At 40.4% G+C, this 15,312-nt stretch overlaps 2 protein-coding genes across 2 annotated transcripts in view; both read right to left on the bottom strand.

The window, feature by feature from the left end:
- Positions 1-216: 216 nt before the first annotated feature.
- On the bottom strand, positions 217-6,367 carry crls1 (cardiolipin synthase 1). The gene is made up of 7 exons (XM_041947791.1): positions 5,796-6,367; positions 4,572-4,709; positions 3,922-4,051; positions 3,749-3,834; positions 3,522-3,590; positions 2,499-2,590; positions 217-1,450 (listed from the first exon to the last, which is right to left on the bottom strand). The coding sequence occupies exons 1-7, from the start codon at positions 6,249-6,251 to the stop codon at positions 1,357-1,359; spliced, it is 1,065 nt and encodes a 354-aa protein (XP_041803725.1). The 5' UTR covers positions 6,252-6,367; the 3' UTR covers positions 217-1,356.
- Positions 6,368-6,731: 364 nt separating this feature from the next.
- mcm8 (minichromosome maintenance 8 homologous recombination repair factor) overlaps positions 6,732-15,312 on the bottom strand; it is a 70,837-nt gene continuing 62,256 nt past the window's right edge. Inside the window, exons 4-23 of the mRNA XM_041948117.1 lie at positions 15,197-15,294; positions 14,824-14,889; positions 14,611-14,693; positions 14,326-14,475; positions 13,910-14,007; positions 13,614-13,812; positions 13,344-13,429; positions 12,774-12,919; positions 12,495-12,569; positions 12,246-12,381; positions 11,972-12,002; positions 11,657-11,794; positions 11,208-11,268; positions 10,985-11,065; positions 10,389-10,584; positions 9,731-9,944; positions 9,435-9,644; positions 9,214-9,290; positions 8,408-8,597; positions 6,732-7,862 (exon numbers count right to left, since the gene is read on the bottom strand). Of these exons, the coding sequence (XP_041804051.1) occupies positions 7,770-7,862; positions 8,408-8,597; positions 9,214-9,290; positions 9,435-9,644; positions 9,731-9,944; positions 10,389-10,584; positions 10,985-11,065; positions 11,208-11,268; positions 11,657-11,794; positions 11,972-12,002; positions 12,246-12,381; positions 12,495-12,569; positions 12,774-12,919; positions 13,344-13,429; positions 13,614-13,812; positions 13,910-14,007; positions 14,326-14,475; positions 14,611-14,693; positions 14,824-14,889; positions 15,197-15,294 (2,428 nt within the window). The 3' untranslated portion in view covers positions 6,732-7,769. The remainder of the gene's footprint in view (positions 7,863-8,407; positions 8,598-9,213; positions 9,291-9,434; positions 9,645-9,730; positions 9,945-10,388; positions 10,585-10,984; positions 11,066-11,207; positions 11,269-11,656; positions 11,795-11,971; positions 12,003-12,245; positions 12,382-12,494; positions 12,570-12,773; positions 12,920-13,343; positions 13,430-13,613; positions 13,813-13,909; positions 14,008-14,325; positions 14,476-14,610; positions 14,694-14,823; positions 14,890-15,196; positions 15,295-15,312) is intronic.

Raw genomic sequence — 15,312 nt, 5'->3', positions numbered from 1 at the left:
GACTTATTGATCTCCAGACTGGAAGAACTTGAAAGGAGCTTTGCAGCAGATACGGTTCTTTTAATAATCATAACAGCCAAGGTAGAGGAAGATACGCAGAGGACTCAGATACGGGTGCTGCTGAGGAGCAGTGCTGAAACAATTAGAGAAAACTACTTAAATGAAGTCATTCATCAAACACTGTCAGACATTCGCTCCTTGCAGCTGGACGGCTAAAATGTGACGTTCAGATGATTTTGTCTGATTTTATTTTAAATGGAATATCTTTAGAGGTTTTAGTTGTTGGCGCATCGAAATGAGCACTTTTAACCTTTTCGTCTTCTCTCTTTACTTAAAGGCAGCACATATTTAAATTGAACGTGATGCAAATGTGCCAGACTTAGTCTTGAAGCCTTTTCATTCACCTGGCAGGTGTGCCAGGCGTTACTGGAGGACTAACCAGACTAATCGATAATAGGTGTGCAACTAATGATTGTCACTTGATTGATCTGTCATTTATTTTCTTGTCAGCTCCCCAGACCCCATGATGGTCATTTTTTGTTGCACATTGATTAAATTCCTATGAATTGACGAATCAATTATTTGTCAATTCATAGAATAATATTTTCTGCTATACTGTATAAGTTTAAGAATCTGCAGCTCTAGCATTAAGATTCGGTTTTTGAGGACCACCGAATGGATAAAGACCAAGAAGCTGGTCCTGTACAACACTGGCAGCATGTCACTGCGTTTTTTTTTAACCCACGTTTAATCCTTAATACTGATTTCAAGCAGATTTGTATCTCATAAGATTAAACATGTGTCTTCCCTCAGATACCCAAACCCTGCATCCAAAAGTCACACACACACACATTCACACACACAAAACAAAGTAGATTTTCCTTTTTCATCATAAATCAGTTTATAAAACTGACAATCATCTGACAATGATTAGACTGAACATCGCCACCTCTTGATTGAAAAACTAAGAAAAAAGAGAAGCTCTCGCCAAATCACTTAACATATACTTGACATGTATGTTTGTGTGTGTGTGTGTGTGTGTGTGTGTGTGGATGCTCTACGTTTGTGTTTGCTGTTTCTATCCGTGTGCATGTGTCTCTACTTCACAGCCAGTCCACAGGCAGCGCTGCTTTTTTTCGTCGTTTCTGTAGTGTTGCAGTTAACCATCTGCGGCCTCGGTTGGTTTCTGCACATCATTGCCATGGCGACTCGTCAATGCTTGTCACAGCTACTTGGTTTCAGAGCTCCTGGCGATCATCCATCTGTCTGTCCGACTTTCGCCACAGCTGATCAGTGTCTCTGCCGTGGTTGTTCGCTGCTTTTGTTCTGCTTTCGGGGTGTTTTCTGATGCGGTTGTCATGGTGATCTGGTGTTTAGCACCTGGACAGTCTTGCGGCCATAGTGCCAGTAGCTATAGCCTGACGCTGCCGTAGTCACCGCTGTTACATACCTGCAATACAATAATACATGATGCAATTCAAATAATAGTGTCATTCAAGCTACCAAATTGGCTCATTTTAAATACTAACAGCATCATTTTGCCATTGCAGCAAGTTATTATTGTGTTATGTGAGGAATTACTAATCATCCTCCTGTGGGCTAATCATAGCTGATTAATTAACTGATACACTTACTGTGCTGAATCATTAAACTTGAATTCACACTGTACAGTTAAATTCTTTGCAAAAGATATGTGACTATTATGACCCCCTGTGGAAGTATCAAGAAAGATGAAGCAACGCACGCTTTTAAATGTAAAAAAAGTGAAATAAAAAAGGGTTTTGAAACAATATTTTTATTTTTTAAATAAGTATTTAATGGTATGTTTAATGATTAGTTAACTAATTTATTTTAACTGCATCATTTAAACACAGATTTCATTTATAACTTTATAAATTGTGTTTTAGAATCATCACAGAAAAAGTTTAGGATTTTTACAACAGCAAATTCAAACTAGTTTCAGTGATTAAAGAACAAAAAAAAAAACAGGCCAAGCCACATTCAAATCTGCTATTTGCAAAACAAGTTATACAGAACAATATGCTAAATTTTTAATATTTCAGCACCACCGCACCCATAACGGCTGCTGTTGTTTTCTAATGCAGCCATCAAGTTGTAAAAAGGCCAAGTGATCAGTATTCTAGTGAAAAGATGGATTAGGCATCAGAGAATGTTACACCCTAACAAATATACAGGCAGTCTGCTGAATCTGTATAAAAATGTAGGTTACTGTGACACAATAAAATGTTTGTCCTGAGTTGGATCTCTACTCCAACTCACTCGGAGTTGTAGATCGAAATGAGTCAGTGCACTTAACCCGAACACTCTGCTGCAACAAACAGCATTTATGTGCTTGACAGAGATGCCTTCAAAAACCCTCCGCACAAGAAACACGCTTTGTCCGAACCACTACGCCGGGAATGAAAGGACAATGTGGATGCTGTGGACGAGACCTACGTGTGTGGATACTGTATGTCAGTGAGTGTGTGGGGGTTTACCATAAGCACTGCAGCAGGACACTGTCTGTATACTGGAAGACTGGAGCAGCCAGAGAAGCTGCAACCAGAAAGAGCTGGATGGCTGTGTTCACCTAAAAAAAAACAAAACAAATAAAACACAGTCAGAATAAAAATCTATCACCTTCTTCTTTAACAAAACAAGTTTGGCTCGTGATTTTTGGGAAAACTTGTTGAGCATGACACATGAGCTGAGGCTGTTTACAAGAACAAAACAACACTTTTTGGCATCTTAAAAAAAAAAAAAACAAAAAAACACTCCACCTGCCAGCAACCATTTCTTCCAGGATTGTGTTCTACATAGTCAAATATATCAAAACAAATGATGCAGAATCTGTGGCAGAGCCATAAATGAATATTTTGATAGTGAATTTAAATTTTAACAACAGATTTATTCATTCATGCTACAGAGTTTAGCATTCCAAGTGTTGAGCATTCAGTATAAAGGGTAGAGCTACATGTAGATTCCAATTTAAAACGGCTGACTGACTCAACAAGATGATTATTTTCACCAGTACAGTGACAGATCTGCTGGTTTGGCTTCTTTCCTGTCTGTTCACAAGCTCATATATCTACACGTGCAGTAATAATCAGACCTGTAGTAAAATGTCATAATCAAACTGGATTATGACATTTGCATCACACTTTAAAAATCCTCCAATAACGTGGTTTGATTATTCAAAGTTCTCGATCTTCTACCTGCATTAACACCAGCTCATCGTCAAAATGACTATTTGGGGGGAAAACATGTACAAGCAGCCACTGTCTACAGATTCTGTAATGCACTATGCTATATTATAAATCTGTGCATCTGGTGACTGTTATGCATAGTGTGCAAAGAGTCAGCAAATACAATAATAATACTAAATAATCACACATACTCATTAAGTTCTGCTATCTATGGCTCTATTGTTGCTACATCTCCACTTTACTACAGCTACGTACAAAATGTTCAAAGTCCAGAGCACAGTGAGAGTGGGTGGTTTGTGTGTGTGTGTGTGTTACCTTGCTGAAGAGTGTGGGCTTGAGCTGTGCTGTGGTGTAGCAGGGGTTAAAAAACTTACTAAGGGTAACCTGGAGGAAAAAGAGGGAGAGATTTGTAAAGTCCTCTACTGTAGCTGTTATTGTAACACAGACTGCATTAATATTGCTTTCCACTTCTGACAGGTGTTGCACTAAATACTGCACCTTTACAGTCTCAGTATTCAAATTCTATGAAAGAAATGTCTCACCGGTGGAGGTACAGTCTTGTATCTGACCCAGAAGACAGCAGCTATCAAACCAATGTCTCTGGAAATCACTAGAGCTGTCAATGGAGCTGAAGCAGAACAAACAACACAATAAATTATCTTGTAATACTGTACTGCATTGCTGGAGCTGTCACACAAAATACAGAGTCTGATACCTGGTATAACTTCGGCATAGGTGAGACTGACATATAAAATACTGATGAGAATCTTATCAGCGAGTGGGTCGAGAGCGCTGCCCAGTGCCGACTTTTGAGTGGGCCACGTCCTGGCAATGAAACCATCCAGCTGAGTGAGAGAGAAAGAGAAAGAGATGAAGACATTCTGCTGAATTCTTTTAAAGGTCTACAGCAGCAAATTTTAATATACGTGACTGCACTGAAGTTCATGCCAGTAATGACCTGACGGTAATATCACACCGAAGTCAAGGCCACCTTATGCTGGATGTGTGCTAAATGTCAGAATTAGCCATCCTTAAAGAAATTTCAGGGTCTCCTTGGTTATTATGGAGCCTTGTTGGCCGCTAGCAGTGAGAAGGTTAGCACTTCCTCTTCTTAATTGCCACCCTGGTCTACTGAGCATGTCTGGGCTGTACTGACCATTATCAAACATGTTTAATTAACATAATTTTGTAGACAGTTTTATCAAGGGTTGAGACAGAGATCAGAACAAAATTAGTCCTATTTTTAAAACAATAGAAGAAGAAAAGGTAGGCAGAACTTAACAATTCTCATTGGATGAAAACAGACTGAACTCAGCACGACACTGTGTCTGTCTGTGTATGGTGTTGTGAAAGTGTCTGTATTACCAGGTCAGTCGCTCCAGCCAATATAAACAGAGCGAGGCTGAGGTGAAAGTGCTGCTGGATGATTAGATGACCCAGGAATGGAGCCAGCACGATCCGACACACACACAAAAAGTTGGGGACTGTCCATGGGTTCTCATACTGCAGAAAAACCATCAGAAACATGTAACGAGTTAGCGATGCACAATAAGATCAACAAAGGTAACACAGGTAAATCAGCCTAAACCTGTTCCAGCAGCATGTCTACGATTGGTATCAGTCTGTGAAATTCCTGTGTTCGACATCAACCTACTTTTCAAGGGTTCTGATTTGATTAATCATAGGAGGACGTGCTGCATGTAATATAAGAATTCCATAAGAATTGCATAAGAATTCCCAAACTTGCCGGGTTGAAAACCACCCGGACGGGGAAAAAAAACATGTACAAAAAGCAATTCTTCCTAGATTTTGAGGCTGTTACAAATATTGACATTTTATTTACAAAAACCTGACAATATACCCTCTGATTTTAAAAACCCATACAAGACACACAAACACACACACACTTTTAATAAGGCTACCTTAATTTTTTTTTTTTTAAAGAATTATTATCACAACACAGTATCTTCTCAGTAGACATTTCACAAATGAAAGATTAACATGCCTGTGCTCTCCGGTGGACAAACTATGACAGTTTCTAAATTAGCTATCTTTCACATTTCTGAACTGCAATCTTGCAATCGACTAATATGAGCTAACATGTCTAGCTCCATGTACAGTACAGGTTTGTGCTACTTTACTTGAGTATATCCATTTTACACTACTTTATACTTGACCATATTTCAGAATGAAATATTGTACTTTGCTGCTGCTGATACCACTGCTACCAGATACTTTATACTTTTACTTTATACATAAAATCACACACAAATGCATCGTTATCAATAAATCTCCCAACCCTTAGCAGAAACACTAACGTTCTGTCTATACATTGTGCATCAGTATCAACAATCCTATGATTTGCTGTTATAATCACATTCAAATGAGAGGACATGCATACTTTTGAAACGTCAAGCACAAAAGTTTGATTGCAAAATATATAAGAGTAATCCATAGTCTGAAGACTTCCATCTCAAACAGAGACTGTCTTTACACACGTCAGACAGGTGTGCGTTTTTCTTTTATCCGCTGTAACGTTACACACACCTCACATTCCTCCACATAACTGTCACACAGCTCTGTACTCACCAGCTCTTTGAACTTGAACAGCCCCTGTCCCGGAACGGGTCTGACATCACCACGGTCCGTCGCCGGGGAGCTGTCCGGTGTCTCCTCATTCTTTCCGGTACAAAGTCCACGAGCTGAGGGCAGCAGCAGAGACCGGAAACCGGCCGCTGACCTCTCGTGACCTCCCCGGTACACGGGAAGCCCTGTTCCTTGCGCGTGCCACGGTGTCGTTTTTACCTGCTGGAGGATCCCGCTCCAGCACGCAACACGACCGTCCGTCCCCTTAAGATTGAGGAGCCACGAGCCGCTAACCGGAGACTGTTTCAGCCTCGCATACTGGGCGACAGGTGTGTGCCTATGCCGCCATGACGCGGGCTCGAGGCGACACACGCCCTCGCCTCGCGCGGACACCAAACAGCGAACATTTGCTGCGTTGCGGCACATCGGCGCGGAAATCCTCCTAAAACACATCATCATCTTCACGAACCCTCCGTTACCGACCTGCTGGTCTCGTGCTGCCTGTCCCTGTTTTCATGGTGAAGTTTCAGATTGTGACGGTCAGAGCCGACAGAATCCCACCTCAAGGCAGCGGGCTGCCATGTTGCCGTAAACTGATACAGCGCACGCCGTCGTAAAATCTCCAACGAGACTTTCGTTTGCGCGGCTTTTATTTTGAAAATACGTGATCTTGAGATTCAGCTAAGTCACAAATTGTGTATGCAAAAGGAAAGGCATCAGAGGAGAGTCTTTAAAATACATTTGATTGTAAAAATAATCAACAGTTTTAAGAGCTTTGTTTCTAAAAAAAAGCAAATATTTTGTTCATTGCAGTATTATAATTTGAAATAATGGCATTTTTTAATCAAGATCACTTTTGCAATAGTAGAAAAAAACAAAATGCTCATAGGAAAATAAAACGTTTATTTACCATTTAATTTCAACTAATAAAGTGCATACCATACAAAAAGAAACCAGTTGTTTAGTAGATGAGCATGCAGAGCATTTCAGGATTGAGATGAAAATGAGAAGCAAATGGTGTAAACATGAGCAGTTTTTAGATGAACCTGCTATAGCCCAACCAATACTGAAAAAATGTTCTATAAGTGTTTGAGTTGGATTAGAGACTATCTCAGTGGATGAATGTTCATTGTGTCAGCGTTTATCGTGGTGCTGCTGAGGGCAGCAGTAACACATGACAGTGAAAAACAGTGACTTCCAAAATACGGTAAACTGTAACCAAATTCAAGGTCTTTCTAGAACAAGATCACCTGTGTGGAAAACAACATATAAGACAACGCTCAACAGTGAGATAGTATAATTGCCTATTTAGCATTTATCGAGTACATCACCTCTTCTATCTGATGTTCAGCACATTGTCAATGACCAACCTTACTCATCATGTTGTGTACAAACACAAAAGCATGTATATTGAAGTGTACCTGACTGTTTGGTAAACTAGCCTAAACTCAGATATTTCTTTTTTTAATTATGAAATTTAAGACAACTGTATCTGTGAAACATTAAATCCTTGAAGAGTTGAGACACTAATGATTTTGTTTGTCCAAATGTCAAGACCAAATCACAACTGGAATAAATCACACCATGTTACGTTTAAAGCTTTTTGTGCGTAGATGAATGCATACAATTTCAACATACGTGTGTGCTGGAGTCAGCTGAGCTTTGTTCATCTTCTAGCAGAAAGTTTGTGCTCATTTAGGAAACTGGTTGCTGTAAGTTTGCAGAGTGATGCTGTGTAGTTTAGTTGTTAAGAGATCTGTCCAGTCTTTGTCAGTTGTTGTGGTTGTTACAGTCTCTTCATTGGGTTTTTGCAGTCGTCTGCTGGTTGGTGGTTTGGTGACACTGGTCTGGTTAATGGGTTCACCATCAAGTTTCTTTTCTATAAAGGAAGACTCTGTTCAGTTCATCACTGACCTTGTAGTGAGGTCTGCAGGAACGTGCAGGTGTGTATTCTGTCTCTGTTGCAGTTGTCAGTGATCAGACAGTCTGCAGCTGATACAGTTTGGGTCCTTTCTTCAGCAGGAAACCCTGTTCATTCAGGGAACTCACCAAACCTTCAAAATCTATCACCTGGAAGGAATCAACCAATGAATAAATTATCCTGCACGCACACAATGGTAGTATTTTTAGTGCAGCATCAGGTTTTACTGCAAGTATTTAATGCTGACTCATTGCTTTAATCATTGAGAATGTTTGTGCTGGTTAGAGACATATAACTTTCAGAAATCTCACTTTTCTATTCTACAGCCCTTCATTTATTCACATCTTTTTCTCGTGCCCTTAATGGTTTGTTCACTGACTCCAACTGTATTCAGTTTTTGAGAAACATTGTTTCTCAGGCGGAACTGACACGCAACGTTAAAAAATGTGGTGTCTTAACTTCTTCCATATTTCTATTTCAGCACTGCAGTTGTACAGCTGAACGGGGGCCCTCCTTGAGCTCTGCTTCATTTGCAAAAACTGCTTAGATGACAGTCCCAGTTAACAGTCGCTTCACAGCGAGTGAAAAATACACGAAGGTGTTTGTACCTTTCATGTATGTAAATCTGACCTTGTGTTAACTTCACTGTTTTTATCTCGTGCATCTGTATTTCAGTGCATCTGCATGCTCTCACCTTGATGTTCAGTCTGCTGGCCACAGATCGAAGCATTTGTAGGTCAAACTGTTTCTGAGAGGTCCTCTGGGCATGCAAGTGCAGAGCGTTGACCAGCCGTTTTGCAGCACTGCGCTGGCTCATGCCTGACCCAAGCTGAGAGCGCTCAAAGTCCAGATTGCCCAGACCATCTGAGTATGTGTCAGCCAGACTGCAAAACAAAATCACACACACACACACACACACACACACACACACACACACACACACACACACAAAGCATCATTAGTTATCAGTTCTGTAATGGTTTTGAAGGAGTACATTGCTATGTGTACTAGTATTTAAAAAAAAACAAGAAATTATTCTGCAAATAAATATCAAGACTTTTTATTACCTTTAGGTGGACTAAATTGAACGGGGGAGCTGTACTGAATATTTTGAAGCTTCATCCATAACGTTGGCATTTAAATTCTAAATCGACATTTGAATGTATTGCAAGGCTTTGCCCCAGGCAGACTGGAGGGGAAATATACTTTACTTCATGAATGTACAGAGAGGAGAGGGAAAAAAGAAAAGACTGGAAGGAATATAAAAGAACCGGAGTCTCATGACTGCGGAGTTCAGTCAGATGCTGAAGTGACTGTATGGGTCAGACAAAACAAGCTATCTGAAGACATCGTGTTGTTCTTTAGGAGATTGTGATGGGAATTGTTCTTAATTTTCTGATATTTAGATTTTAAATATAAGACCAAACATTTAACAGAGGGAATAATAATCAGATTAAATTAACAATAAACATATTTGTTAGCTGCAGCCCTAACACACACCTGTGTTTCATGATCTCCACCACATCCTCAGCATCACTGTTGGTAGCCGTCTCTCTAAGATCCAGCCTTGCTCTTGCCTGGACGAAAACACGCAGTCAACAACACAAGTATTAGAAAACAAGTGAGAAAGCCTGAAACTACAGCAGAAAAAGAAGACAATATCAAGTGGTAATCATCACGTGTTGCTGATAGGTTAATGCACCAAACATAGAGGAACCCACCTCCGTCAGTCGAATTAAAGACTCGAGCTGTCGAGTGGTGATGGGTGTGGAATCAGCAGAGTGTGCCTGAGATCTCAGTGACAGGTAGAAGTCTTGAATTGTCTGTGCAGCTTCAGCAGAGAGCGAGGGACGGACATACTGACGGGCGTAGCTGATGTACTTTCTTAAAAGACATGCTGGAATGCGGTCTACAGTTTCACCTGCAGGGATCTTGACACAGATACAAGCATACTGCATGAATGCAAATTGTTTTTGAGATATCCTGCCCTGCTTAAGAAGTATGGTTCATTTTTGACCTGCAAACGCTCAGACAGCGGCATGTCTGAGTGATCGAGTAGGATGGAGGTCTCTAATTCACTGCTGGTCCTGGTTACTCTGGCACTGCTGGCTCTGCCTCTTCCTGCCCTGTTTGCCATGACGTGTTCTGACAGGTGGCGATCATGTGACTCATCTGGGATGTCCAGAAGGAGGAAGACAACGTCGAATCGAGAGAGAAGAGCTGAGCCCATTCTACAGACAAAAATGCACACCTGTAAATATGAGTCAGTCACGTGTATATTTATTTTACACAGATATACAGTAATATCCTGTAAAGCTGTCAGTTAATGTCATTAATCAGTGATCAGCTATTAAATTAATCAACAACTTTTGATAACTGATTAATCGGTTTGACATTTAAATAATAAAAAAAAAAATCCAGCTACTTAAATGTGGATATTTTCTAGTTTCTTAATTCCTCTACGTCAATAAACAGAATAGATTTTCTACACGTACGGACGTCATCTTGGGCTTTTGGGAAACACAGATCCATATTTTTCACCATTTTCTGACATTTTATAGACCAACCAACTAATGAATTAATTTAGAAGTAATCGACAATGAACATAATCGTTAGTTGCAGCTCTAATATCCACCAGCTGTCACACCATGAATTCACTGACTATCTTAACTTACTTCAGATTTTCAGACACAGTCTTGCCTCTGTTGTAATGACCTCCAATGGGGTTCGCAGCAGCTATAACCGACGTTCTGGCAGGCAGAGAGGAGACTATTCCAGCCTTAGCCAGACTCACAGACTGCTGCTCCATGGCTTCGAGCAGAGCCTGCTGCTGGTTGCCCAACTTATCAAATTCATCAATGCAGCAAACGCCTAAAGACAACAGAGAGATAAGAAGGATAATGAGGCCAGAAGAAGGAGAGGTAAAGAAAGAAAAAAATGAGAAAGAAGCAGGAGTGAGAGATGGGGAACAAAGAAGAAAAAACATGTTTTCTATGCATTTTTGCATGCTTGTAGCCCCAACAGGCAGTGAGAGCTAATACTGTGTGGAAAACATGAATTTCTAATTCTGCTGATTTCTCACGTTTCACTTAAAGAAAAAGAAGTATTTAATTTCTAGTGTATCTTTTCAGAACTGGACACAATATTTGGACACGAACTTACTTCAAACTAATACTTACAACTGGTGTGAGGAAGCAAACCATAAATGAATATATATTAAGCTAAACAGGCACAAATACACTTTAAACCAATGTTTGACTCTCTGTCATACCTTGGTCAGCCAGCACCAACGCTCCGGCCTCTAAAGCATAATCCCCAGTTCCGGAGTCTCGGGATAAATTCACTGTTAGTCCTAATAAACAAACAAACAAATCAACAAATATTAAATTTCCAACTTGCTTATGTTGTAACAAATCTGAATAACTGTTCAGAGCACAGTCACTGCCTGCATATCTAACAGAATTTATGGAGAGTAATACTTCAAGATAATTTACCTGTGGTGCTTGTGCTGTTGCCACAAACATAGATTCCTCTGGGAGCCACATTACACACTGCCTACACACAGAGCACAACTTAGCACTGATACAATAAAACTGGTTCCTCCACGCACGCACGCACCCACACACACACACACACACACACACACATACACACACTGGCTAACTTGTATTGTTAAGGCAGATAAAGCATATTTGCACAGTTAAATGTTTTTATACTTGCTTTATTTGTTATTTTAAGTTTTATTAATGAAGCCTCTGGTTCTTCAAGCTTCAGTCATTATCAGGATACTCTTCAAACTGGCAGCATTATCAAATTCTATATCCTGATAAATATCGACCGTGATCACATTTTTGCCATATTGCCCTGCCCTAATTACAACCTAAAGAGTAAAAACATTACATTACTGCTTTATTCAAAGTGTTTAGTGGGTTTTCTTTGTTACCTGTAACATCTGACTCTTTCCCAGTCCAGGGTCTCCCACCATCAGGATGTGTGGGTCTCCTCTAACTGGGACGCTGTTCTTGCCTACATGTTTCTGTCTACCTCCAAACAATGCCAGGGCTAGAGCAGCTTTCACCAGCTACAGACACACGAGAAAACAGAATGATGGACTGAACTTTAATGATTTTTGACAGATCGAGGTGAGCCCTGTTTACCAGCTGTGAACAGCATTGGTGCATCCAAGCAAATCATAGTCTCACTTTGTAACTTGTGATGAAAATGCTGTTGGTGGTCTCAATCTTATTACTGAACTCACCAAGTGGCCATAGATGACAGGACACAAAGAGCTGAAAGAGGCAAGAAGTTCACAGTGTTATACATCTAGGTATGCGTTGACAGCACTCCGTTAAAACAGGACTAAAAAGGACTAAAGGTCCCACAGTTGCATCCCTGTGAGGCGGTAATGCTTATTATGGAACACAAAACTGTTGGATGAATGGAAAATGGGAAGAAATGCTCCAAAATCCGAGATCCTTCACACTAGTTGTGGCAAAAAATGTCAACAGTAAATATGTTAATAAATATCTTACTGTACGATAAGTCTCAGCAGGTCAGGCTGTGATTGGATCTCCTGGATGGCATAAAGCTCCTTCAGATTGAACTCCTCCCCTCCAGAATGATCTTCAAGCGATCCTCTTGACCCCTGACCTGACTTGGACTGCTGACCTACACATTAAGAAGAAACAACACCTTACTGCTGGGTAGCATTAAAAAAAACATAACTGCTCTGTAAAATTCAAGTCCAATCTTAAAAAAAAAAAATACACAAGCTTCTGTACCTTTAGTATTACTGACAGAAGTGGCTTCAAGGTAGAGGAGGAACATACACTGATCCTTATTCCCTCTGGAACTACCTGCATAAAATAATAAGTGTGAGTTTGTGGGTTTTTCACAGTGGTTGTGAGGGCAGGACAGCACTTTTTATACAGTTCCTCCCCAGAATTTCTGAACTTATATACAGGTTTATAGTTCATACTACATTTTTACACAAACGTACTACATTAGTACATTTTTACATATCACCAAATACAAACTACTTCCTCCCAGTCTGTTCATACCATCATTGGTAACTCTAACTATTCCTGTCACAGTAACTGTGTCTCCAGGGACGCAGCTGTCACAGAGGTCGGAGGTCAGGTGACACTCAACAGTGCGTGGGATTCGTCCGGTCTCCCTCTGCTCACCGCCCATCAACTCCTGCACCCTGAAGCAACATGAAAACTAATTTCAAATGAAGTATGGAAATGGATTTGCATTACAATGCTGTCTGAGAAAAGCTGTAACATTCTCACAATATTCCACTTTATAGCAGCAATGACCGGCTATAACATTTTATTGGAGAAACAGCTGATAGAAATGTCTTTTTTCTGTTTTGATTTATGTCTTTTTCATGTAAGCAGCCTTCTTAGCACCTAAGTTTAATTTAAATGGTGTGTCCTCTTACTTATGATCTGACAGCTTAACTCCAACACATCTTTTCCAGACCATTGCTGGAGCTGGTACATTACATTCTTTCTAGCCCTCAACTAACAACTGCAACAAGGATTTGAATCAGCCATCTTTCGACACAGTTGCTCCACTGCTTATTGTTCAGTTGTATACTGAAAACAAGGACACGATACACTTACTTAATGATCTGCCAGTCTACAGTGTGAGTAAGAGGAGAACTCCGGCTGGGGGCGAATGAACGACAGCGACACTCAGGTTGGATACACTGTGTGATAAAAGATGCATATACATTGCCAAAAATCTGTAATTCTAAGTAATGATGTCAAAGATGGTTATGTACATTCGCTGAAGAGAAATTGTATGTACAATGTATTCCTTGTGTATACCAAGTTGTGGAAATATTACAGTAAAGCAGGAAAAAAGTGCGCTTGAACAGTATGTGTGCATACCTTGGTAGGTGTAGCGTATTTCCCATGCTGCAGTGGCAGAGACTGTGTGTGTGAGCAGCTCAGACACCTGAAGGCCATTCTGGTACACAGAGGTCTTATGTTGCCCACTCTGACCACGGTTCCCCTCACACACACCAGCCGTCCAAACAGACTGGCACGCAATATCCGCAATGGAGTCAGCGGTTCATAGTTATACAGCCTGGGAATGTTTACACAGATAAAGTCATCCTCATTTATGATCGGCTGTTGTGAAGGTGCAAAGCAAACAACTGATTGCGCTTCATCGTGTGCGTTACCGCGCGCTAATGTGAGGTATGTTGATGATTGGTGTGGCGACAGGAAGCTCTTCCTCCTGCAGCTCAGCAGCCTGGTTCTCCAAATCAATAGTCAATACCTGAAAAAAACACACACACATACATACTATTAGTCCGGCATTTTATCTCTCAGTGAAGCAGTTCCATGCTTTGCCTCTTTACAGACCTAATAGATTTAAGTTTTATTTCTATAGTTTTTAAATTGATAGAGAATTGTTAATAATGATGGATGATGTGAAAAACAGCATGCCAAAAACTCATTTTCAGCATGCTTTATTACATTAAATATTAATTTATCACAAGACATATCAGCATCTAATAAACTATGCACATAAGAAGGCTGGAACTTGCAAATGCCAACATACTGTATGTTTGTAGTAGGGACTGTGTGTGTGTACCTGGTGAATAGCCAATCCCAGACAGTCGAGTATCACCTCTGGCTGCTCCTTCACCTCTGTGGTCAGATTAGGAAGAGCTTTACGCACGGTTCGGTCTCCGGTCAAGTCTGCATAATCCACCAAAACACTGCCCTGACGCTCAATCTCATCCTGCACAAACACACACAAATCGTCCTTTTAAGTGACATAGGAAGGCATGTCATAGATAGACGATACTGACAGACGACAACCCTGAAGGTCATTTCATTAAACAGAAAGGTACACAAAGAGGACAAACAGACTGACCTTGTCATACAGGTGAATCTTGGAAGTGAAATATTTCTCAAACGCTTTGATTTTTTCGACACTAGGCGAGCTCTCTATGAAGCCTGCACATAAAAAGACATAACACGACATATACATCACACAGAAAAAGCTACATCATCATGACCATTATACAGTATGTAACCTGTGCCTACAGTATGCTTTATCATCATCTGAAACTATAAACTCGCATACCTGCAGAGAAGTACAGTGTCCATCCTTTGTATGGACACAACACATCCAGAGTCGCCTGACAAAGGACTGAAGAGGCAGACAGGCAGTTGGGATTGTAAATTAAGACACATCATGTTGTATCTTTTGATGTATAATTTAATTTTCATGAGATAAAATGTTGTAAGCACATGAGATGCTAAAATTTAAATTTGTCTTCAGCTCATCTCAATCTTTTATTATGCAGCAAACAAGAGCACCATATTGAGGAAGCTGCAGCAAACCTAAAAAGATTTTTTGATTTCTGCAGATTTATATGAACAAATACACATCATTTCCCCAATTTCTTCAAAGTGATTTACAACAGATGTAAAATGTTAAAGCAAATGAGACTCACCTCTCTGATGGTTTCTCGATCCTCCTCCGCCAACACCACCTCCACCTCTCCACCCTGAACCTCTTCCTCCACCTGTTGATCCTCCTCCTCTCCATGGTCTACTCCTCCATCCTCCC

The sequence above is a fragment of the Chelmon rostratus genome, chromosome 11 (assembly GCF_017976325.1).
Source record: "Chelmon rostratus isolate fCheRos1 chromosome 11, fCheRos1.pri, whole genome shotgun sequence".
In the NCBI taxonomy this organism is placed as follows: domain Eukaryota; kingdom Metazoa; phylum Chordata; class Actinopteri; order Chaetodontiformes; family Chaetodontidae; genus Chelmon; species Chelmon rostratus.
The sequence above is the reverse complement of the archived record's forward strand: the minus strand, read 5'-3'. Positions and strand labels throughout refer to the sequence as shown.

Bases quoted from the DNA above. Each gene is read 5' to 3' on its own strand.
- crls1 (XM_041947791.1), bottom strand. From the start codon at position 6,251: ATGATGATGTGTTTTAGGAGGATTTCCGCGCCGATGTGCCGCAACGCA. The intron at 3,591-3,748 runs GTGAGACATTTC...TTTTTCCTCCAG, and splicing joins ACAAGACTGTACCTCCACCG to GTTACCCTTAGTAAGTTTTT. The intron at 1,451-2,498 runs GTAAACCCCCAC...ATTGTATTGCAG, and splicing joins GTCCTGCTGCAGTGCTTATG to GTATGTAACAGCGGTGACTA.